General features: G+C 44.8%; 1 protein-coding gene across 2 annotated transcripts in view; it reads right to left on the bottom strand.

Annotated features, from left to right (window-relative positions):
• The window catches only part of HLTF (helicase like transcription factor), a 110,659-nt gene that overhangs the window by 53,880 nt on the left and 32,461 nt on the right, over positions 1 to 24,318 (bottom strand). For both annotated transcript variants that reach the window (XR_012689573.1, XM_075201898.1), the window contains exons 9-12: positions 22,567 to 22,648; positions 8,012 to 8,066; positions 4,032 to 4,108; positions 3,492 to 3,587 (exon numbers count right to left, since the gene is read on the bottom strand). Coding sequence is in view for 1 of the 2 variants with exons in the window: in XM_075201898.1 (XP_075057999.1) it covers positions 3,492 to 3,587; positions 4,032 to 4,108; positions 8,012 to 8,066; positions 22,567 to 22,648 (310 nt within the window). In the remaining variant the exon portion in view is untranslated. The remainder of the gene's footprint in view (positions 1 to 3,491; positions 3,588 to 4,031; positions 4,109 to 8,011; positions 8,067 to 22,566; positions 22,649 to 24,318) is intronic.

Genomic DNA, 24,318 nt, shown 5'->3' with positions numbered 1-24,318 from the left:
GAACTGGGCTGGGGCTATGTTATAGCCCCGGGCACACAATTCCTTGTGTCCAAACGTCTGTGGTGGAGGTCCCCCACTGGCTTTGGAAACGAAGACGTGCCCACACCACAGAATTCCCTGGGGGAAGACTGTCACGCTGCGGGCTTGTCGTTAGTGGCCTAGCCAAGGGCGGTTAATCCATAACTGCTGTACCCTGAGCTGGGGTGCGTCGACTTCTGAGTCTCAGCCTCGCTAGCCGTGCAGCGAGCATCCTGGTTAGGCTGTTCAACAGATACTTCGGCATTACATTTTGCACATGTATAATGCAGTGCAGACATACCAGAGGATCCCTTGCTTTTGGACATCCCCTTCTCAAGACATCTTTAAAATGTGTACAGATGAAATACAATATAAACAGAAAATATTGTCCCAAAATTTAGCCAAGTCTGAGAGCTAGATTCTGACTACAAATCAGAAAGATTGTTCCAAGTTTCTAACCCAGGTAAAACTTTGACAAAACACCAAACCCAAGGCACTGAATTAATAGCGCTGATTGTGTAAACAGCCTAAAAAATGTATGACAAGTCTCTAAATATTACAATTAGAATTCAACAATACCAGCTGAGGAGAGGGAGAGCAGAGGAGCAGCGTGCAGCTCTATGATCTCCGTGTTCCAGCATTCAAAGATGGCCACTTTCGCGCCAGGAAGTAGAGAGGCTGTCCTTCCTTCAGTCCTCCCTAAAAATGGCTGCCTACATGGATCACCAATGACTTTGTAAGGCAGTCGGTGTGAATCGCCAGCACATCTATATTATAATTGCCCAGGTAGTGTGTGGCACTTAGGAGTAAGCGAATCGCCTCCTGAGGAGAGCAATCCTTACTCTGTGCCCCGCTGCTCGCTGTCTAGGGAGGGAAGGACTTGCCGGTCCATTCGTCGCAAGGGGAGGGCGCTGCAGACTCCCTTCTGCGCATCTACAGCTCTGTGCCCACGATTTATTGACCGATCCTAAGTAGGGAACCTAAAGCCCTAATGGCAAAGAGAAGAGAAATGTAGACTCCGCTGCTTGTTACTAGAGAAGGACTGCCGGCAAATGGTACAGGTAAGTGAGACCAGCTTCTTCTTACCTTCGCAGGGACCCAGAGTCGCAGCGCAGTCAGGCTATTTACCCCTCTATGTACAGCGCAGGGATTGAACCTAAGATCCAGAGGGAAATGAAAATAAAATAACTGAAAACCCTAACAGTAATACAAGTATAGACAGGAGCCTATACTAACGTGACCTATCTCATAGGCACTTAAGAAAAACTGGGTCTACAGGAGAGGAGGGCATAGTAGGGGAGGGGAAAACAAGTCTAAGTGCCTAAACTTCTAGTCCCACCTACTATACCCCAATGTCTCACAGTATCCCCCAGTGGTAGGAAAGAGAAATCTATTTTTCTCACCTCTTTGGAACAGGTTTTTAATTTTGTCAGAAGAGATCTGTTCACATCAACAGATTCAGAGAAATAGCATGAAGCTTTCTCATTCAGCCTATGTGATGCTATTGACTGAGCAGCTGACTAGTTCTACTACTATCGTACATATTTTTTTCCACAACATAAAAGTTCAAGTAGCAAGCCCAATAACCTGAACAGTGTTCATAGCTATGCCTGTGGGGGGTATAATTGGCAGGAGATATTTTACAGCCTATAGCCCATTAACTGGAACAGTGTAACAAGTAATATCCATATGAAGTGACTGACCAAGACTACAACCTATGGCTTTAAGAGAAGGTACCAGGAAGCAACAAAGCTAAGTGTTAAGAGAGGTGAACAAAATAAGTAAAATGAACAATTAGAAAAAAGTGCGCTGCTACAAAAGGAAATGAAAATACAGTGAAGACAGGGATCAAATAAAGCTTTGACCTAAGCTGTTAGGCCCTAAAAACGTATGCATATTGTTATGGTCAATAAACTGCTTCTAGAACAGAGTTTTTAGAAAAATAGGATGTCCGCCAATTGAGAGGTAACAAAAGAAAGTGCTTCTTTACAGAAAGAGTGATAGCTCCATGCAAGTTTCCCAAAAGACGTTGTGGGAAGTCATACAGTTAAGCATTTAAAAAATGCATGATACAAACACAAAGATATTGTTAGGACTTTAACTAGCACCAGCCCTCTTGTATACCATAAAAATAAATGAAAATCTAAAGCAAAATAAAAAGACCTAAAAATAATTAAACATAAATAAAATTTAACAGCCAAGGTGTGCGATGGTATAACCGGGTCTGCCACAAAAACACTCATGCACAAAGTATACAATTATAAAGGTATTTATTAAAACATCTTAAAAACCACAAAAGATATATACACATTAGACCCACATGTGTGCCAATATCAGTGCCAAATTCAAACTTATAGCAAAGTAGGTGCACCTACATACTATACAAATAATATATATACCAGTCCAGCAACTTGCAAAACCGCTCTTCTTCTTTGATATCAAAATTAGGGGATAGACCTCTGAATCATATCGTTCCCTTGTTGTTAAGGGTAGTGGTGTGGAGCTGTGAATGATGTAATTGGGGAGGATAAACTCCGTGTTTACTGATGGAACTCCAATGGAAAAGTGTCAAAGGTAACAAAAGTCTCTTACCAGTTCCTGGCGATGTAACATAAGACCAGTACCTTGATAATTCTTCTAAAACCAAGAATGGTTCTCCTCTTATGGATGTAAGATGTTGAACGGAGCTCCGTATATCGTTCCTGTCCTCTCCACACAGTCTCCAAACACTAGCGCATGGTCCCGCGCACAACCGACGTCATATAGGTGCGTCCCGTCTCCTACGGGACTCTCCAAACAGTGTATGAAAGCGGGCGGTTACTGTAAATGATGCACTGGCAGTAATAGCACTACTATTAAGGCACACAGAATATTGTGGGAATATTGTAAAAATATTGCTGCTCAGCTGACGCGTTTCATCCCCACACAGGAGATTTCCTCAGAGAAAAAAATCAAAGAAGAAGAGCGGTTTTGCAAGTTGCTGGACTGGTATATATATATATTATTTGTATAGCATGTAGGTGCACCTACTTTGCTATAAGTTGGAATTTGGCACTGATATTGGCACACATGTGGGTCTAATGTGTATATATCTTTTGTGGTTTTTAAGATGTTTTAATAAATACCTTTATAATTGTATACTTTGTGCATGAGTGTTTTTGTGGCAGACCCGGTTATACCATCGCACACCTTGGCTGTTATATTAACTTGTATTTTTGGGGTGCAGATCCCCAGCGTTGGTACCGTGTCTGAGCAGTCATTTCAGTGCCGGAATAAGATATATTTTGTTGATAAATAAAATTAAGGCACTATTAGCAGATTCAATGGAAAACGGATTATTTTTCTGCCATCAACATCCGTTTAGTCATTATACTGAAGAATTAAAAGTGAAATGATTTGCACAAATATCATTGGTTTCAACTTAAAGCATACACCAATTGCTACCGTTCCAAATAAAGTAGTAAAATACAAACCAATGCCTTTTTTCTTAGCTTTTTTCTTCCCACCAGATGTACCAGAAAGAGCCATAGCGAAATGATCATCATCGACCAGACTGCATGCAGGAGACACTAAACAAGACAACAGTCAACATAAATTTTCAGCAACTTTCAAATTTCAATAAAATACATTACTATGACTAGTAAAAGTGAATTAATCTGTTATCAAAGACTGCAGTCCTAGCTCATGAAATTGCAAACGTATGATTACTAGGGTGCAAAAGTAACATCAACATGCCTACAAAGCTAAACAGGACTATACATTAGTGATATTCAAATTAGTTCAGCCATAAAATGGCAGCCTCTGTGTGTAGGGTGATGGATACTCTAATGTATTTGCTGTCTCTGTACAATAAGTCCATAGACAAGAAGATTATTTATCGCTATTCAATATATAAACAGATTTATCTTTTCTTTGCAACTATGCATGTTGAAAATATTGTTATTTAGTAAATCGGTGGGTGAGGACACTTGCTAGAAGTATCATCAGCTAGGGTGTTTCTATATCTTAGTCACCTTTTACTTTTCGTGGAAGCCACTCCTCCTCCTCTTCAGAATCACTGACTATATACTTGACTTTTCTGGCTTTCTGCCTTGAGAAATATAAAACCAGTTTATGAGCAACATAACTAATCAATGAGACACACCATATTCTTAGGTAACTATCTATATACATTACAGTTTGCAGATCACACACAATGAGTTACAAAGTAAAAAAAACTCATTAGGGGAGATTCAATTCAGCATGATGTGTCTACAGAGACCCATCTCTCCAATGCTGAAGATGGAATCTCTGTGATTCCTTACAGTAATACCTGGCAATGTGAGCAGCCGAACATTAAAAGTAAGGAAGTGGGTTTATATGATTATATGTTTATTATAATTTAGACTGTAAGCTCCAATGGGGCAGAGACTGATGTGAGAGAGTTCTCTGTAGAGCGCTGCGGAATTAGTGGCGCTATATAAATAGCTGCTGGGGATGATGATATATACACCATGAAAAAGGTGAATGTCTAAATGTTCTATAAAAGTAAATACAGCACTTCAGCAATAAATGTGCCCTCGTTTCCCAACCTCCCGAAACACCTTATTTAGCACGCCAGACACATATTGAGTGCGGCCACCTGTTTGAAAGAGAGTTCCTAGAAGAACCAATCTATCAACCCTTGAGGCCCTTAGGAAATTGTTCCGTTACATTTCCAAGCTGGAACATATGACCAGCATTCTGAGGAACGTTTCTATTTCCTTCCTCAAAACCTGGTTCCCATGGACCCAATTTCCTTAACTTCTATATTTTTCTGGGTAATATATTCATCACACATTAGACTGCAAGATTTTGCTGTAATTACAAATCAGCCTATCTCTGAGTGCGAATGGGTCCATATAACCCTGGTTCAGAGCACGACACTACTGTCTAGACTTAAGAGCCTATTTGAAAAGATTGCAATAGTGGAATTTCTGCTTTTTGACCACACAATGTTGGCAGTCATTTTTGCCATAGCATAGAAGCATGGAGGGGAAGGCAGGTGGAAGGAGGCCAAAAAGATTAATAAATTGATGGGGAGAGGTTATCTGGGGGAAGGGGGGTGTACTAGCGTGAGGCATAAGAGTGGTGGGAAAAGTGTAGAAATATATTTATAGCAATAATCATCTTGGCCTGACACACAACCAATTTTCTTCATGTGTAATCATTGACTAAAATGATCACTTACTAAGAAAAGTAAAATATATATAAGTTCAATTGAAAGTAATAGGCCTGGGCTGAGCAGGCAAAATATACCTTGGAAATAAGTGTTTGACAATGTAGTATTGACAACACATCAATGATTTAATATAAATTACCTATTGTACAGGAACAGTAGTGGAGACATAGATTATTTATTTTACATAACAAGTCCTGGACAGATATGTCCACAGACAAGGCCATATGTGGGATAAAGGAACCAATCAAAAAAACACCTTGTACTCATGGGAAAGCAGGTATGAGTTGCTGCCTAAAACACCCACCTAGCTGAAACACAAGCAGACATAAAATTGTTCTTTCATGCAAAAAAACACAAAGGAACAAAATAAAAGGGCTCAAAAGGACCTCCCTGCCGGACCTTTAGAACTCAGTTCTGTAATACCAAAACAAAAAGGAGAACGGAATAGTGGTCAAATATAGCCCTGTCCATGTAAAAACACTAACATCTGGAACCAGCTACAGCAGAAACACTGAGAGGTGATAAATCTGCATCAAGAGAGAACTCAGGCCCCTCTGGAGAAAATTAATCAAACAAGATATAAACACTCCATTCTGCTCATCAAACCAGTAAGAAGTTCCAAACTCTACTGTCTGACAAACACAGAAAGAGGGATTTCACAACTGCCAAATTATGTTATAAAAGAGAGAGGAACCAAGGGCAAACTGATCGAGAGTATGAGCAGATATACATACAAGGACTGTCTGGGCCAATCAAGGCATGCAATAACATTCCAAGGAATCAGTCAGAGAGGGGGGTAGACTAAATATAATGGACACAAAACTGTCAGGGCATCAATGAGACACTCCTTGAAGTCCCAAGGACCTGGCGCAGTAGAATAGTGGCTTGTGATTTAGCTGCCCCTATTTTCATTTATAGGGAGCCTCGACTGGCACTGATGGCTCAGGTAGTCCCTTCTCAGTTCTCAATCACAGGAGTGTAGGGCGCTGACATTGTCAGAACAAAAACACTGTCTATTGCAGCATTCAACATGCTTCCCACAAGGCCCAGGAGCTGCTAGTGCCCATTTGTTGGCTTAGATAAGCTACCACTGTGACACTGCTTTTCAGAATCATGAATGCCCTGCCTTTAAGGAGAAATGTCAAAGTGCCCAGGGCCCAATAGCCAGCCTGAGTCCAAGTCACTGATTGGCAGGATGTTTTGCAATAAGACTATGTGCCCGTTGATAGAAGGAAAATTGCCCCATCACAAGAGATTGACGTTTGTAGTGACTGCCTGCCACACAAGGAGGAGAGTTCCCCCACAGTCTCATGGGAGACATTATTAAACCACCTCAGAGTAGCAACCACATGATGACATAGAGTAATGGGATCCTCGAGATGGCAAAGAGGCAGAGAAACCTGATCCAATAACATAAAAGTGCATATTTAATGGAGTATATGTGGAATTCCTCATACTGCAAAGCTTTCAGGGCCAAGACCATAGTCCCCACCATACTCCTCTAGTACCACTTTGTGAGGAGAGATATTAGTTTCTACACAGAGAGAACCTAGTCCAGTGAAAGTGTCAATCTATAATGCACCAAATCAAAGCGGAGACCCAAAAACACCATGGACTGTACTATAGAATTTGGGCTGGGAGCACTAGTCAGGAGGGAGTAAAATGGAGGGGGAGAGAAGTCTAAGTTTTTCTTTCTAAAGGTGCCCTGACACCTAAATGTTGTAATTATTATTATGTTATATAGAAGTTAAAATGAGAAACCGTTGTTTCTCATCGTATTTCCCAATATCCAGTAAAATAATGGAAAGATTTATGGGCGCTGTCAGTTTTCTTTCCCTCATTTTTTTTTTTTTTTTTAATAAAGCATCATATTTTATATTATTTTGCTGAAGTTAGTTAGGGTTACTCTAAGGGGCAGTGGCGGATCCAGGGGGGCGGGGGCGATCGAGGCGATCGCCCCCCCTAGCAGGGGCTTGCTGCCGGCGGCTGCACACTGTGTAGGTCCGTTCAGCAGTGACAGTGTGTACCGAGCGGACCTGCACATACTGTGCAGCCGCCGGCAGCCTTAGAAATTAGAAAGGGGGCGGGTCCTAAATCGCCCCCCCCCCCCTAAAATCGCCCGGGGTATAGCAAAAGTCTGGATCCGCCCCTGCTAAGGGGAGTAAGGTTCTGATATGTAGTAATTAAATGTTTGGTCTTATTATATACCCTCAACATATAGAATGACAACTGGAATTTAGCAATAAAATCATGTTATAAATTTAGTTTTCTATAATGTGGTTCAGTCTTATTTCTTGATTTGAATGCTAGTTTTCATTTTCTGTAATTGGTGTCAGTGGGAAGGTAGAAGTGGTTAATCTGCATTTTGTCTGCTCATTGTGGCAGGTTTAGAATTGGTTCAATGAATGGTTGTGTTGAAATATATTAAGACCTAGTTGGCCTCAAACCGAAATGTGTAGTACACCGAAAAGTCAGCTGATTCTAAAACATTGGATCAAGATCAAGCAGTAGTCCATGTAATGGACAGTAAATTCTATCAGACGATGACCACATATTACCATGTATGAGATTATTCGACTATGTTAAGTAGCCGTTTAACCAGCTTTCAGATTCAGCTTGTGTATGGCCAACATTACAGTAGTGTTACTCTGTGGCTATTCCAAAGAAATCTAAGATCTCAAAATGCTAATCTAGTGTCCGTTGAAGGAGCACTGTATGATTGTAAAGCTATACGTCTGGGCATCCTATTCCTCCATACGCAGATTGATTATACATTTACAAATAACCACATACCTTTTAGCGAGGGTTCTTGTACCTCCTTGCCTGCTGTTAGCCATTTCACTTCTTTCTTTAGAGCAAAGAAACAAAAAAACAGTAGAAAGAAAAGTGTCATACACACACTCCCACATGCAGAAAACTACCCAAGTGATATTAAAAAATACTGGAACATCATATTTTGCCTTTATACTTGAATGTCCACATGAATGAATAGCTTCCAGTAATATTGATGATTTAAAGTATGTGTTGTAATTTAGGCATAACAACTTAATTACAAGGGACCACAAGGTAACAGGATAGAAAATAAAGAGAAAAATGTAAAAAACTATGTAAAGCAATTACACATGGCTTAGTATATGCAGATGAACTAAATCTAAAAGCTCAGAAATTTTGCTCAGTGGAAGGATCACTGTGCAGTGAAAAGAAAAACAAAAAACAAAACACATCCACTGGGAAGAGCCAATGAATCCTTTGTGGACACTTAAAACCTACTCATTCAATCAGAGTTGCAGTTGTATTACAACAACTGTCTATAATCCCTCATTCACCTCATGTTCATCCATGTACTTGAAAATAGTGAGTGGCCTGGATTGGAGCAATCTAACCTGGAGTGCCACATATACATAATAGGATTCCTGGGCTCTTAAAGGGGGCTTCCCACATTAAATAACCCCTTTAAGATGCCAAATCCTTTAAGGCTCCATAGTGCAATGACTGAAAATGGCAAATATGGCTACTTACAGTCGTATGCAAAAGTTTGTGCACCCCTGGTTATATTGTACGTTTCACTGAATCTCTAAGTGAAAAGAAGTTACACCCGCCTCTAAAAGGTACATACCAAAAACGGTCAGCTTTCTGCACATTTTAATGCATAGTTAAACTACTTATTTGCTGAATATAATGGATTAACAAAAAAACAAAAAAACAATGAATATAGCAAGTGCAAAAGTTTAGCCACCCTAATGGTTGATGCATTAGTATTTTTTAAGGACATAAAACTGATAAGAGAAAAATGCAATTTTTGACAGGTGCGCTCACATCTGTAACGTCATCATCAAAGTCCATTAGTAAGGCACCACATATTCCACATCGCCGTACAGCAAGGGCATATCAATACAAAACAAATACATGTAGTAATAAGACATAAATACAGTAATACCTAGGCAAAATTTAGTATAAAACAAGTACAATAGACATAGCTACCTCAGCCACTGTTAAAACCGCGACAGCACTGTGTCTAAATAGGGCACCACTTAGGGGCATATTCAATTCCGATTCGCTGGATCGCGCCGGAATGGCCGCGAATGTAATCCGCGGTACCGCAATAACGTGGATTTTCATTCGCAGCCCATAGGGCTGCGTACGAAAATCCGCGTTATTGCGATACCGTATTACCGGCAGTAGTGCGCATTTTCCGATCGGATCGGAATTGAATATGCCCCTTAGATTAGATATGGAAATGTCACTTTGTTCTTAATTCTTTTTTAACCTCCAAAGTTAATTTTGACAATGTCTATGACCCCATAAATTAGCTAATAGAGTAAAACTGCTGAAAGAAGAAGTGGAATTCCAATTCCACCTTTTTAACAATATTTGTAAAATATAATGACCAATCTGCCTTACCTAAATGTTTAAAGGTCCCTACCTTGGTAACCCTTGTCAATGATGATGAAAATGGGTCTCTATATAATAGAGAACCCAGTTTACAAGTAAGCTGCAGGGCATTGCAACATCGCCTGTGCTTCTTGTCACAGTTTTAGGCAGTCGATGCATTTAACTACTGGAAGCTTTAAGCAAATTCCTCAATTCAGATAACGGCATTGGGATTTACTTTTTACAAACTTTACTTATTATTTCTCTTTTTTTTTTTTTTTACAAAAAAAATGAAATTAGCCTTTAAACAACCATAGTCAGGGAATCTGCCTTATCATCACAAGGTATACCTCGGTGTTTACTTTACCATTTTTAAATATCTTACTAAATCTAATAAATGTTTTCATACTAGACTTAAAGGGTTTTGAAACGATACAATATGAAAAGCATAGAAATCTCTACATGTAGATTTGTGAATTATTAGTACTTCAGCTCATTTACATAAACCAATTTTAGATTTTAAGTTTAGCAATCCTTTATATAGACATCATTTATTAACTTTAAAATGATTTGAAGCATTCACCTTGGTGAATTGCACTGGTAGGTAAATGCAAGCTCCTATTGTGAAATGTGTAAAAAACGGAGTCTGTGAAATTCTATATGCTCATATCCTAAAGGCCATGTACAGAAATATACACTACATACATTACCTATGGTGTATCACACTTTTTAAATCTGGGTTGTGACAATTTTTAATTCTGGGTTTGACTATTATTCATTACTGATAGAGCCCAAACATATTTAGCTGTGCTATGCAAAGCATGGTGGAAGCATAGCAAATGAGGACCTGCTCACAGGAGCTTATATACCTACATTCTAAAACATAATAACCTTACTTTCACATTGCTATAGCCAGATTCCTGGGAATGCCATTTAGTATCTTATATTTAGGCAACCTGTTACTAAACAGTAGATATGAGGTTTCTCAAATAGCATGTATACACGCTTCTCTAAAATGTGGATGTTGAAACTACTGCATTCTACTGGTGGCACTTATAAATGAAGGTAAAAATCAATCTCGCTTTCCTACCATTGGGAGACACTGCAAGACATTGGGGTATAGTAGGTGGTACTAGGAGTCTAGGCACTTATTAAACTTGTTTGTTCCCCACACTCCTCTCCAGCTCAGACCTGTTATTTCTAAGTGCCTAGGAAATAGGTCACTTCGGTATAGGCTCCTGTCTATACTTGTGTTAATCGGTTTTTCACCTTTTTTTATTTTTATTCCTCCTTTAGGCGCGGAGCAGGGATCAAACCATTAACCTGAGGAGAGTAAATCCAGAAGCTCCCTTCACTCTGGTCCCTGTGGAGGAGGTAGCAGCTGCTGACCGGACTCACCCCTCGCACAGCTTGCTGGCAACAGTTGCAGGATACATACAGCCTGCCAGAACGGCAGGACAGAGCAGCTGTTTGTAGGTCGGGCGGGAATGAAGCCATTACAGCCTCTCCTCCCGTCCAGACATATTTGCCGGCATTGTCCCCCTAGGCAACGAGCATTGCACGGAAGTCATCATTTCATCTATGGGGGACAGTCAGCGATCGCACTCCATAGGAGGCAAAATGCTGAAAACATAGCGTGGCAGCCTGGGCACATTAATTCTGCCAAGCGCTTGTACCATCAGCCGATAACCATGTTATGGGGCTGTTAGGCGATGCAAGAGGCAGACTGGACATCGGAAGCAGGGATGCGGAACTTCCCCTCTTCCGGCAGCCATTTCCACAGCATTCTGGTGCAGTATACTCGTCTAACACTGTCTCCTCTCATTTGTGCTTCTGTACCCTTATATGCATTGTTAAGGTTTTATTCTGCTTTGTTACACACACACACACACACATACACATATATATATATATATACACAGATTTATTCTGTGACACTTTTTCCTAGCATTGTATTATGCCTAAAAAGGGGACTTCCAAGGGTAAGAGACCCGCTGGTATGTCTGTGCTGCATTAGACATCTGCCAAATGTAATTTTTAGATTTTCTTTTGTACAGCCTAACCTGGAAACTCTGTGCAGTTTACGATACTAAGGTCTGTGAATGATGTGCTCCAGCTCTGGTTTCAGCAGCTGGATGAGCCGGTCTGGACTAGATCACTGGCAGCATCATTGGCCGTACTCATTAAGGTGATGTTAGGGTCCGCAAAGGTACGTTAACGTCTGTTTTCTCACACTTCTAGACACACTCAGGCAGCACAATTCATATCTGTGCCAGGCACATCTTCCCACACACAAGCAGTTATGCCATGATCCCAGTCTGAGTCCACACACACACACAGACACGGTTGCTAACAATCTCACTGTGGTAAGCATGGAGGATCGCTAGTTGGATCTTGAAATACAGAGGATTCCACATCCACTCACAGGGTGGATAATTTCATCCTAAGCATCAGATACACATTAGGTTTTGCGGAACTTCAACCGGTGGCTCTATCCGCACTCGCCCTATTTAGGAAACCTTGTCCTCAAAGGAAGGCCATGGTCTCTGGCTGTTGGCAGAAGCCAAATCAATAATTTATCATCCTGGACAGATTAAATCTCTTTATCCTCTCCCGACAGAGAAGGTACTTAAATGGAAAGGAACCCCTGGGGGTGGATGTCTCTGTTGCTGGTCTGTTCACTTGTTCTTCTATCCTTACACAGGGTAGGCAGCACTGGAAGGTTTTCCCTAGGGGTCTCTCTTACTAGCGGGTTCACCTGGTCCTCCGCTCAGCTTAAAATAGCGACAGACAGTTTGTTTAGACCCATTTCGATCATTATTTCCGCCCCCTCCACTGAATATGCCCTGGCTAAAGTCACCAATGACCTCCTCTCTGCTAAAGCCAGGGGCCACTTCTCCCTTCTCATCCTCCTTGACCTCTCTGCAGCCTTCGACACAGTTGACCACCCCCTCCTCCTTCACACCCTCCAGTCTTTCGGCCTCTCCGGCCCAGTCCTGTCCTGGTTCACCTCTTACCTTACTCACCGTTCCTTCTCTGTCACCACCTCTGGGTCTCTTTCCCCCCCCCCCCCCCCCCGTCCACCCTTCCAGTCGGGGTCCCTCAGGGCTCTGTTCTGGGAACCTTACTCTTCTCTCTATACACCTCCTCCCTGGGTGAACTCATCAGCTCCTTCAGCTACCACCTTTACGCTGATGACACTCAACTATACCTCTCCTCTCCTGATCTCTCTCCCTCCTCTCTAGGGTGTCATTGCAATAGTATTTGGGGCACCGTGATATTACAGGCAATTGGGCAGGTTATTAAGACCGGACAAACTGTGGTGGTTCCCGCGGCTTGACATCGAGTGGAATCGCACTTTACCAATCTATATGTAAGTAACGGATTGCACCATCTTCTATTTACCAATTTGAAAGCTTATTGTGTCTCTCTTTATATACACATATGGAACGTTATGAACATCTGCGAGGTCCGTGTATGTGAAATCTTACAACAGAAGTTACGGACAATTACAGAACATTGTGGGTTTTATAAGTGGTTTTATTTGTGTGTCAATTGAAGTCTTATTTTTCAAAGTCCTACTCATTATATATATAAATACACACACACACACACACACCAGTTGGCAGAGAGCTGTAGTGCATTGATTCTCTAGGCTCTAGGGTGTCCGCATGCCTCTCTGCCATCTCCTCCTGGATGTCCTCTCGATTCCTCAAACTCGCCAAAACTGAGCTCATAGTTTTTCCTCCCTCTCATACCTCATCCCCTTCTGACCTCTCCATCACTGTCGATAACACCTCTATCTCCCCTGTCCCCCAACTTCGCTGCCTTGGTGTTATCCTCGACTCCTCTCTCTCCTTTGGCCCCCACATCCTCTCTCTTGCAAAATCCTGCCACTCGCAGCTGCGTAACATTGCTTGCATCCGGCCCTTCCTCTCCCAAGATGCCACCAAATGCCTTATGCACTTTCTGATCATCTCCCACCTGGACTACTGCAACCTCCTCCTCACTGGCCTCCCCCACTCTCATCTCGCTCCCCTTCGATCTTTTCTTAACGCTGCCGCTAGGCTTAGTTTCCTTTCTCGCCGCTCCTCTTCTGTCTCCCCCTTCTACCTAGCCCTTCACTGGCTCCCATTCCCCTTCAGAATCCTCTTTAAGCTCCTCACACTCACCTACAAGGCCCTCACCAACTCCACTGCGCCCTACATCTCCACCCTCCTCTCTAATCATGCTCCATCCCGCCCTCTCCGTTCTGCCTCTGACCGTCGCCTCTCTTCCCCCCTTATAACCTCCTCCCACGCGCGTATCCAAGACTTCGCCCGCGCTGCCCCCCTCCACTGGAACAAGCTCTCTCCATCAGAACTTTCCCTAATCTGTCCAGTTTCAAACGGGCCCTAAAAACCCACCTTTTTCTTAAAGCCTTTCAGTCTCCCACTTAACTTCCTACCTTATCTTCTGCCTCCGTCTCCCTACTCTCCCTCTCTCCCCTGCGTCTCTCTGTCTGTCCACCCCTCCCCTTAGATTGTTCGCTCCTCTGAGCAGGGCCATCTCTCCTCCTGTTTCCACCACTTCTAACTCTGCTCTCCAGCTACTTAGCCCTCCTCCTCGAGGGTCCTCCACCCCCCGTCCCCTCTCGCTCCCTCCTCCCCCCTCTGGGGGTCTCCCTGTCTTCTGCGCCCTCCTTCTTGGGCCCAGTCGTTTGCGGATCCTTCCTCCCCCTTCCGCTCTAGCTGTGCATTAAGCTTACTGAGTTACTGTGCTTACTGTTTACTGGACTGTGCTGTCTCCCATTGTATTGTAATTCGTTTGTCCCTGTACGGCGCTACGGACACCTTGTGGTGCCTTATAAATAAAAAATAATAATAATACTGGGGTTAATCATCATCACCACCATTTATTTATATAGCGCCACTAATTCCGCATCGCTGTACAGAGAACTCATTCACATCAGTCCCTGCCCCATTGGAGCTTACAGTCTAAATTGCCTAATATAGAGACACACTCAGACAAAGACAGACAGAGAGGGAGAGACTAGGGTCAATTTTGATAGCAGCCAATCTACAAGTATGTTTTTGGAGTGTGGGAGGAAACCAGAGCACCCGGAGGAAACCCATGCAAACACAGGGAGAACATACAAACTCCACACAGATTAGGCCATGGTTGGGAATCGAACTCATGACCCCAGTGCTGTGAGGCAGAAGTGCTAACCACTAGGCCACTGTGCTGCCCCACAGGCCATCCAGTTATGGTCAGAGCAAATAGCCAAAGGAATCCAGGATGACGTTCCAATAACAGAATTTCTGTCTTTAGCAGAATTACACAATAGTATCCAGGGGTCACTGGAAGCAAGAGTTACTATTTTGCAGTCAACTCCACCAGGTCACAACAAGGACGGTTTTCAGTCTTTTCATCCCTTTGTCTGAGGTGGGGGTGCCCCATCGCGTGGTCCCTCCATGTCTCTCACAGGAGCTTATAGTACAGGCAGAGGTGCAGTTAGGCGAGGAAGCTTCTAGGCCCGATGACATTTCCGGAGATTGGGGGTTTTATTCCAACTACTCTGGGTCCACAGTTTAACGGGTCCTTCTGTCCTAATTAAAACTGCAGTCCCTCAACAGGCAAGTCAGACTTCCCTTGTTTCGGATGTAGTCCCTGCACACAGTCTTTGCAGGCAGGGAACAAATAGAGTTCCTGCCTTACATAGATATATTCGAGCTATTCTTACATGTACCAATCTAGAGGGGCACCAGTGGCTCTTCAGCTTTGCTGTACTGAATTTGCAGTTTCAGTTCAGGGCCACGCCTTTCGGTTCAGACACCACGCATCTGGTGTTCTGAGGAAATGGAGGTCATCACAGGGCTACTGCGCTCCTGGGGAGTCATGATAATACCCTATCTGAAAGACCGCATTCTGAATGCTCCTTCAGTCTCTCTTTCTCACATGCAGTTCTGGAAGCGCACGGCTGGGTTCTGAACCTACCCAAGTCCTTGCTCGATCCGATATAGCAGATGCGTTTCTTAGACCTCATCATCTTTACTGTGAGCAAGAAAGTGGGAGGCCGACTGTCTCAGCAGGCAGGCGGTTATCCCGGGGGAATGGTCTCTCGACAGAGACGTCTTGGCCCTCCTGGTGAAGTGTTAGGGCACCCCGAACTAGGGCCCTGAGGGTGTCCAGACTGAATTTTCAGGTCCCCCTTTATTGCTCTAATTCATGAGTCCATCAGGCATATATTTTTCCAATGCAGGATTTTACCCTGGCACTTCCGACTGGTGGAACTGTTCCCTCCAAGTCCAGGTTCCCGTGGATGCAAGGAGAGCGGGTTCCAGCAATCCCAGTGGCCCCTCATTGGCCTAGCAGGGCATGATTCTCAGACATGCTGCGGCTGGCGGCGCCTCCCTTTAGTCTACAAATGAGGCCAGATCTGCTGATTCAAGGGCCACTTCTCTGCTACCCTTTAGATTGTCTAGATTTGACGTTGTGGCTGTTGAGACCCTAATTCTTGGGGTCAAAAGTTTTTCGCAGGAGGTGGTTGGTAACTTGATTCGAGCCTATAGGGCATCTTCAGCCATTTTGTTCGGGTCTGAAAATTGTACAATTTTTGGTGTGAATCCATGGGTTTTCACACATCCTATTGCTGACTCTTCTAGGTTGTTTTCCTTTTTTGCTGGCCACCTTGCATATAGACTACACCTTGTTTCACTCAGGGTGCAGCTTTCAGCACTCTCCACCTATTTCTGCGCCGGTTAGCAGGCTCCAGGAATGTTCAGGCTATTCTTCAGGGGGTTTCTTAACGTTCAGCCCCCCTTTTTGTCTCTCTGGTGCAGTTAGGGAAACTCGATCTGGTGCTCAGACATTTTTGGACCGCTGGTTCTGTGGATTTATATAATCTCACTGGTAGGCGGTGTTCCCTTTGGATATTGCCTCTGTTCACTGTGTTTTCAGAGTGGGGAGTGCTGGTTTTACTTTTCCAGGAGAATAGAGCGGTACGTAGCACTAGGCCTTCTTGGTTCAGAGGATAGTGTCTAGTATCCACTTGACTCAGGAGTTTGTGGTCCAAGCATTCTGTTATTCTTCCTCCTTTTCGTGTGACACTACCTCGGCTGGATGTGGTTCGTGCTCTTCGGCGCCATATTGTCTGTCGGGCCTCTATCTGTAAGACTAATGTCCTCTTCCTCCTCTACGACGCTGAATAGCAGGGCTGACCAGCTTCCAAACAGTCTCTTGCCTGCTACATCACTTCCACCATTCTGTTGATTTCTGTTCATGCCCCTTATCCTGTTCAGTTGACTGTTACAGCTCACTCTCCAGGGCGGTTGACGCTTCTTGGACGGCATGTGCTTCGGGGGAGCAGTGTGCAGGGGACAACGTGGTCGTCTGTCCACATCTTCTGCAGTTTATTGGTTGCAGGTCTTTCATTCGCTGATGTGAGCTTTGAGCGCAGTAGGTTGCGCGCGGCCGTTCCAGAGCAATCGCTCCCTTTGAGGCAGCTTTGGTATGTCCCCAATGTCTTGCAGTGTCCCCGAATGGTAGAAAAGAGGATTTATGTACTTACGTTAAATCCGTTTCTCTGATTCCGTCTGGGGGACACTGCTTACCATGGGGAGCACGGGAGTTGGCACCTAGCTAGTTAAGTTTAACACTGCTGACAGACCCCTCCCCTCTACAATCCCCCTGCCTCTTCCTCTTCAGTTAATTAAAAAGTCCCAAGGAGAAAAGGCCAATCAACCAAGAGCACACAGAGGAAAAGCAGAAGGGAGTGATCGCAGTGTCCCCCAGATGGAATCAGAGAAACGGATTTAACGTAAGTACAAAAATCATCTTTTCTCTTTCATCCAGTCTGGGGGACACTGCTTACCATATGGACGTTCTAAAGCAGCCACCGCTCTGAAAGCCCCGCTCATAGAGCACTATGAGCGAAATTTGCATCCGCGGATGCGAATACATTAAACTGATAGAATTTGGTAAAGGTGTGGACAGAAGACCAAGTGGCTGCCCTGCAAAGCTGGTCCGCAGAAGACCCATTTTTCGCTGCCCACGACGCCCCTACCGATCTGGTGGAATGGGCCGTAAGTCTCTCTGGCACATGACGGTTAGCCCTTATGTAAGTAAACCTTGTTTAATGGTTGCCGTGATCCATCTTGCAATGGACTGTTTTGAGGCTGGCCAGTCTCTTTTGTTAGAATCATAAAAGGACAGAGAATCTGTACGTCTAACCTGAGAAGTTCTTTTGACATAAATACGGAGTGCCCTAACCACGTCTAACTTGTCCATAGACTGCAGATCAGAATGAGAAGTCGATGAAAAGATCGGAACCACAATTTCCTGGTTCAAATGGAAAGCCGAAACTACTTTTGGAACAAAAGAAGGGAGAGTTCTTAATACCGCTCTGTCCTCGTGAAAAACCAGATATGGTTCCCGGCAAGACAGAGCTCCTAATTCCGAAATTCTATGTACAGATGCAATAGCTAAAAGAAAGACAACCTTCCAGGTCAGACACCTAAAATCTGCCGCAAGTAAGGGCTCAAAAGGAGGCCCTTTAAGCATATCCAAGTACCAGGTTAAGATCCCATGGTGCCGTAGGCGGAACGTAGGGAGGCTGAATATGTAAGACTCCCTGAAGAAAAGTCTTGACGTCTGGCAAATCCGCTAACTTCAGGTGAATGAAAACTGAAAGCGCCGATACCTGAACTCTTAAGGAACCCAAATGGAGCCCTGCTTCCAGTCCATCCTGAAGAAAAGCCAATAAGCGAGGGAGGCGAAAAGAAGACGTGTGACAGGACTTATTTTCGCACCATCTGATATAGGCTCGCCAAATACAGTGATAGATGCGAGCTGAAACCGGTTTTCGAGCTCGCAGCAGCAGAGGTTCGCACCTCTGAACTAGAGACTGAAATACTTCCGGATGGATGGACCACTGCCCTGGCATCATCGCATTGTGACTGAGGTAATTGGCCTCCCAATTCTTTATTCCTGGAATGAATACTGCAGAGATTGCTGGAACATACTGTTCTGCCCAAAGAAATATCTGAGCTGCAACTCGCATTGCAGCTGCACTCCTGGTTCCTCCCTGTCTGTTGACATATGCCACAGCCGTGGCATTGTCGGAACTGAACTCTGACTGGGTGGCCCTGGAGGAGAGTCTGGGCCCGCCGAAGAGCTAAAAGAATTGCCTTCAACTCCAACGTGTTGATTGACAAGGCTGATTCCTGAACTGACCAAAGCCCCTGGAGCCGCAGATGCAGGACTACCACCCCCCAACCTCTCAGGCTGGCGTCTGTTGTGGCTATGATCCATGACCATGGAGCAAAAGACCTGCCCACCGACATGTGATCTGGAGTCAGCCACCACTGAAGCGATTCTCTCGCTCCCGGAGACAGTGAGATCCTCTGGAGATCCAAACGTAGGTGGGATCCTGACCATTTTGTCAACAGATCCCACTGGAAGCATAGAGAATGAGCCCGACCGAAGGGGAACGTCTCAAAGGAGGCCACCATTTTTCCAAGCAGCCGCATGCACAAATGAATTGAGGGACTGGGAGAGGACAAGACCTTAGATGTTATACGCCAAATCGAACTGATCTTCTCCGCAGGCAGGAACACCTTCTGCTGACTGGTGTCCATGAGGAGTCCTAGGAAGACCATGCGTTGGCACGGAACCACCTGGGATTTCTTTAAGTTTATCAGCCACCGATGGCTCTCGAGGACCGCTATGGTGAGAGACAAGTGCTGATGTAAGCAAATCTCTGAGGAGGATTTGATGAGCAGATCGTCTAGGTAGGGCACGACCTGAACTCCCTTTAAGTGAAGACACGCTGCCATCACCGACATGATCTTCGTGAAGACCCTTGGAGCTGTGGAGAGGCCGAAGGGAAGGGCCCGAAACTGATAGTGGGAGGCCCCCACTGTGAATCTTAGGAGGGACTGATGACCGCTCCAAATGGGAACGTGGAGTATGCGTCCTTTATGTCTATGGACGCCATAAACTGATCCTTCTCTAAGCCGTTTATTACCGACCTCAGGGATTCCATCCGAAATGTGTCCACTTGTAAGTGCACATTGAGGTTCTTTAGGTTTAGAATGGGTCGAAAGGACCCGTCCGGTTTCTTGACCAGAAAAAGATTTGAATAAAATCCCTTTCCTTTCTGGTTGTCTGGGACCCTGCAAATGACTCTTTGCGAAAGAAGAGAGGCGACACAGGCCTGTATTGCCTGTCTTCTTTGTGGATCTCGGGGTAGCGGGGTTACAAAAAAAGACTCTTCTGTCCTCGTTGGCTGCACGGTGTCCTCCCACTGAGCGCAGCCACACCAGTCCTTTCCGATTCATCGGAGATCTGCTGTGGCTGACTGTCCCCCAGCCGAGTGTACTCTGCAGTGTGCTTAACTGCTCGTTGCCTACGGGGACACGACCGCTGTTGCGTGCAGTCTCCTGCATGCTGAAAGCAGCGTTGGGGGCTATTCACCCTGGCTCGTGGAATAGGAGTGGAGGAAGGCCAAAGGCTGTCAACTCCTGGGAAGGCATCCCGGAGCCCAACACGATAAACAGTGAAAAGGATAAAAATAAAAAATCTAGAGCAAGAGCCCTAAAACACATGCCAGACTCCAAAGGGCACTTAAAATAAACTGAGGATGATTTCCCATAGAAGGGGCATAGTAGGGATGGAGCTATCCTCTCAATACTAAGTTTAAAGTGCCCCTGATTCCAGGACCACCTACTATACCGCATGGTCTCGCAGCAGTGTCCCCCAATTGGGCGACAGAGAGACAAAGCTCTCGAGTAGGATGGAGATGGGGGTGGGTGTAGAACTTTCCAAAGTAGCATGGGGGTGGTTGGGAAATGAGCTCTGTATGTTAGGTGGTGTATGTAAAATAATATTCATGCACTTGTGTTCATTTAACTGTTTTTCTAAGAGATGCATGCAGAACAAGAAAAAGGGGGAAAAGGGGACAGGTCTCCTTGGGCTCTTCATGTGCTTCATGCTTTAGTGCAGGGGTCCTCAAACTTTTTAAACAGGGGGCCAGTTCACTGTCCCTCAGACCGTTGGAGGGCCAGACGACTATAGTGCTCACTGCCTGAAGCTAGATTGCAGCCGGACAACAATTCTCATGATCCAGCGCTTCAGCCGGCCAGCCAACCGGCGGCGGCCGCCGCCCCCTCTCCCACCAATGCCCGTCCTTCTCATGTAAAAAAAAAAATGACAGACAGGCAGCAGCAGCATAAACACCCGGCAGGCAGAGCTGGATTAAGGCAGTTCATATTATGTCACACAGTAGTACCCTCAATTGATATGCCACATAGTAGCGCCCCCAGGTTCAAATTATGCCACACAGTAATTTCCTAGGTTCAATGCCACAATAGTGCCCTTATGTTCAAATTATGCCACAATAGTGCCAACATTTTCAATTTATGACACATAGTGCCCCCCTTGTTCAAAATATGCCCCACAGTAGTGCCCTCCAGGATTAAATTATGCCCCACAGTAGTGCCCCCCAGGATCAAATTATGCCCCACAGTAGTGCCCCCCAGGATCAAATTATGCCCCACAGTAGTGCCCCCCAGGATCAAATTATGCCCCACAGTAGTGCCCCCAGGTTCAAAATAGTGCCAGCATAGTAGTAATAAAAAACACGTTGCACTTAATAAAATGTATACATACCTGATTATGGTGCTTTTCTGGGCGCTGAACAAGGAGGGACCTGCAGCTGTCAGCTTCTGTGTGATGGGAGCACCCGCAGGAGACCAAGAGACAGAAGAGGCTCTGAGCCTCTGGGAAGAGGGGGGAAGAGACGGAGCAGCCCTGGACTGATCCGCGCGCGCGGCACTGTTAGTAAGGTGGCTGGTTCCTGGGGAGGAGCCAGCCACCCAGCAGTCAGTGAATGTCGGGGCCGGTCACTGATAGGCTAGGGCCGGCCCCTTTAACTCTGCTGTATACACTGCCTTGCCGGGACCTGACTGTCAGGTCCTGGAAGGCAGAGATAACGAATCCGAAGCGGCCCTGGGAGTTGTAATGCGGGCGGCGGGGGGCGACACCTGCGGAGAGAGGGGGGCACGGTGCAGTAGCTGTCAGTTGCTGACTGACAGCAGATGGCGGCCGGCGGGCCATATAAATGTTCTCCGCAGGCCGCATGTGGCCCGCGGGCCGTAGTTTGAGGACCCCTGCTTTAGTGGTTACCCTGCTTAGCACTCGAAAGCCTTAATGAATCTCTCGTCTTGCCCTATACATGGCACAAAAGAGGTGCAAAGTAAAGAATGACATTTTGGTAATCCCGAAGGTAAAATAAAATAAGAAAAAAATAAAAATAAATTAGCCAAAATGGTAAACACCTCCTAAATACACCAAGTTAAACTGGTTAGTGAATATCATGTCTTGGGGAATAGCCTAAAGGATAAAAAGTAATCTTTTTACATAGTGAACAAACTCCTGGAGGCAGCAGGGTAGTAAACAAGGAGGAGACTTGATAAGTTCATAGTCACAAATAAATGGCCTTTCCTAAAGAGGGCCTGGAGCGAATACTGTATTAATTTCATTCACATTTCTCCCCACTCGTAATGAGGACAGAGTATGGAAACATTCTACATTTACACTCTGAACAACTAGTTGCACTAACACCCTGAACCTATGCCTCCTTTTTTGTGCAGCATCTTCTCTTACCTGGACAAAACCTTGACTTTGGATATCACTTTGATGATGGTGGGGATGGACTTCCTTATGACCCAAACCAAACAGTGTCAAAGTATTTGAAAACGGTTAATAGAGTTTTAATATAGAGGCCCATGTGCATACAAATCTTAATTTCTTTGGTAGTTGGACATTCACACTTATGAAAGGACAATACTAAGAATATCACTTTGAATATTAACAAAATACTATACAGGAATGTTGCAGCAATTCTATATTCTTACATTTACAATTGGGTCTGGCATGGTTTTCATATTTTGAGTCATATTTAGTGTGCTTGTGACTTAATTTTGTGCTACACTTACCATTGGTTTGTATTTGCGATTGATTGCTGCTTTGTAGTTTAGTTGAACCACTTTTCAGAGATTTATCAGCTAAAGCAGCTTTCTGGAAACGAAATGGGAAAGTTTAATACACTGTATAACATAAAACTGACAAAAAGTGCCCACCGACACACATACTTATTTACAGTCATGGCCAAAAGTTTTGAGAATGACACATATATTATTTTTCACAAAGTCTGCTGCCTCAGATTTTATGATAGCAATTTAAATATACTCCAGAATGTCATGAAGAGTGATCAGGAGACCATTTAGCTGAGCTTTTAGAACAGTTTAGGGTAGAAATCTTCACCTATAGCAGCCACCTTTCTCATAGAGCTTAATGTGCTCACAGGTACTCAGATGTCCTCAGGTCTTGAGCTCAGAGTAGTAAAAGCTCATCAAAATGGCCGCAGCGCAGGTGGTATCGGGGGCGCTAATCCAGCTGGAGCAGATGGTCAGAGGCAGGATAGCGAAGTCCAGATTACCAGCAAAAGGTCAGGGTCACAGGCAAACAGGCAAGGTCCAAGGTACAGGCAGAGGGTCACAACGGTAGATCAGATATGCAGGAACTATACAGCAGGTCAGCAACAGTGCAGGACTGGAACGCTATAATCGGCAGGGAGGCTAAGCCCTCCCTGCCTTAAATACTGATAGCAGCCAATGAGGGATTTCCCTGTAAACATCCTCAGGCACCACTTAATTAATTACTGGCTGTTTAATAAGCCCACAAGCTGAAGCACACGCACCTGGCTTTTCTGTGTTGCCAGGGCGCAATACCTGTCAATTTGGCGTCTGGGCCGAATACCGAAAGTCCCGGTTGTCATGGAGACGGCCGGGACGCCAGGAGGAGGCAGAAATGAGTTGCAGCGGTGCCTGCGGCCGCTGCGGCTCCTAACAATGACAATGAACGTCCCAAAAACATTTCCACTGCATTTCAACCCTGCCACAAAAGGACCAGCTGACACCAGGTCAGTGATTCTCTCGTTAACATAGGTCAGAGTGTTTGACAAGGACAAGGCTGGAGATCACTCTGTCATTTGATGGAGTTAGAATAACACGCTGGAAGCTTTAAAAGGAGGGTGGTGCTTGAAATCATTGTTCTTCCTCTGTTAACCATGGTTATCTGCAAGGAATCACATGCAGTTATCATTACTATGGGCAAGGATATTGCTGCTAGCAAGAACTTCAAGGAGAGAGGTGCAATAGTTGTGAAGACGGCTTCAGGGCGCCCAAGAAAGTCCAGCAAGCCAAGACCATCTCAAGTTGATTCTGCTGCGGGATCGGGACACCACCAGTGCAGAGCTTGCTCAAGAATAGCAGCAGGCAGGCGAGTGTGCATCTGCACGCACAGTGAGGCGAAGCCTTTTGGGGGAAGGCCAGTAAAGAAGCCGCTTCTCTCCAGGAAAAACATCAAGGACAGACTCATTTTCTGCAAAAGATACAGGGATTGGACTGCTCAGGACTGAGGTAAAGTAGTTTTCTCTGATGAATTCCCTTTCGGATTGTTTGGGGCATCTGGAAAAACGCTTGTCCAGAGAAGGAAAGGTAAGTGCTACCATCAGTCCTGTGTCATGCCAACAGTAAAGCATCCGGAGACCATTCATTTATGGGATTCCTGCTCAGCCAAGGGAGTGGGCTCACTCACATTTTTGATGAAAACACAGCAATGAATAAAGAATGGTACCAAAACATCCTCCAAAAGCAACTTTTCCCAACCATCCAAGAACAGTTTGG

The sequence above is a fragment of the Mixophyes fleayi genome, chromosome 3, assembly GCF_038048845.1.
Source record: "Mixophyes fleayi isolate aMixFle1 chromosome 3, aMixFle1.hap1, whole genome shotgun sequence".
NCBI lineage: Eukaryota > Metazoa > Chordata > Amphibia > Anura > Limnodynastidae > Mixophyes > Mixophyes fleayi.
Note: the sequence above shows the minus strand (reverse complement) of the source record. Positions and strands in the feature narration are given on the sequence as shown.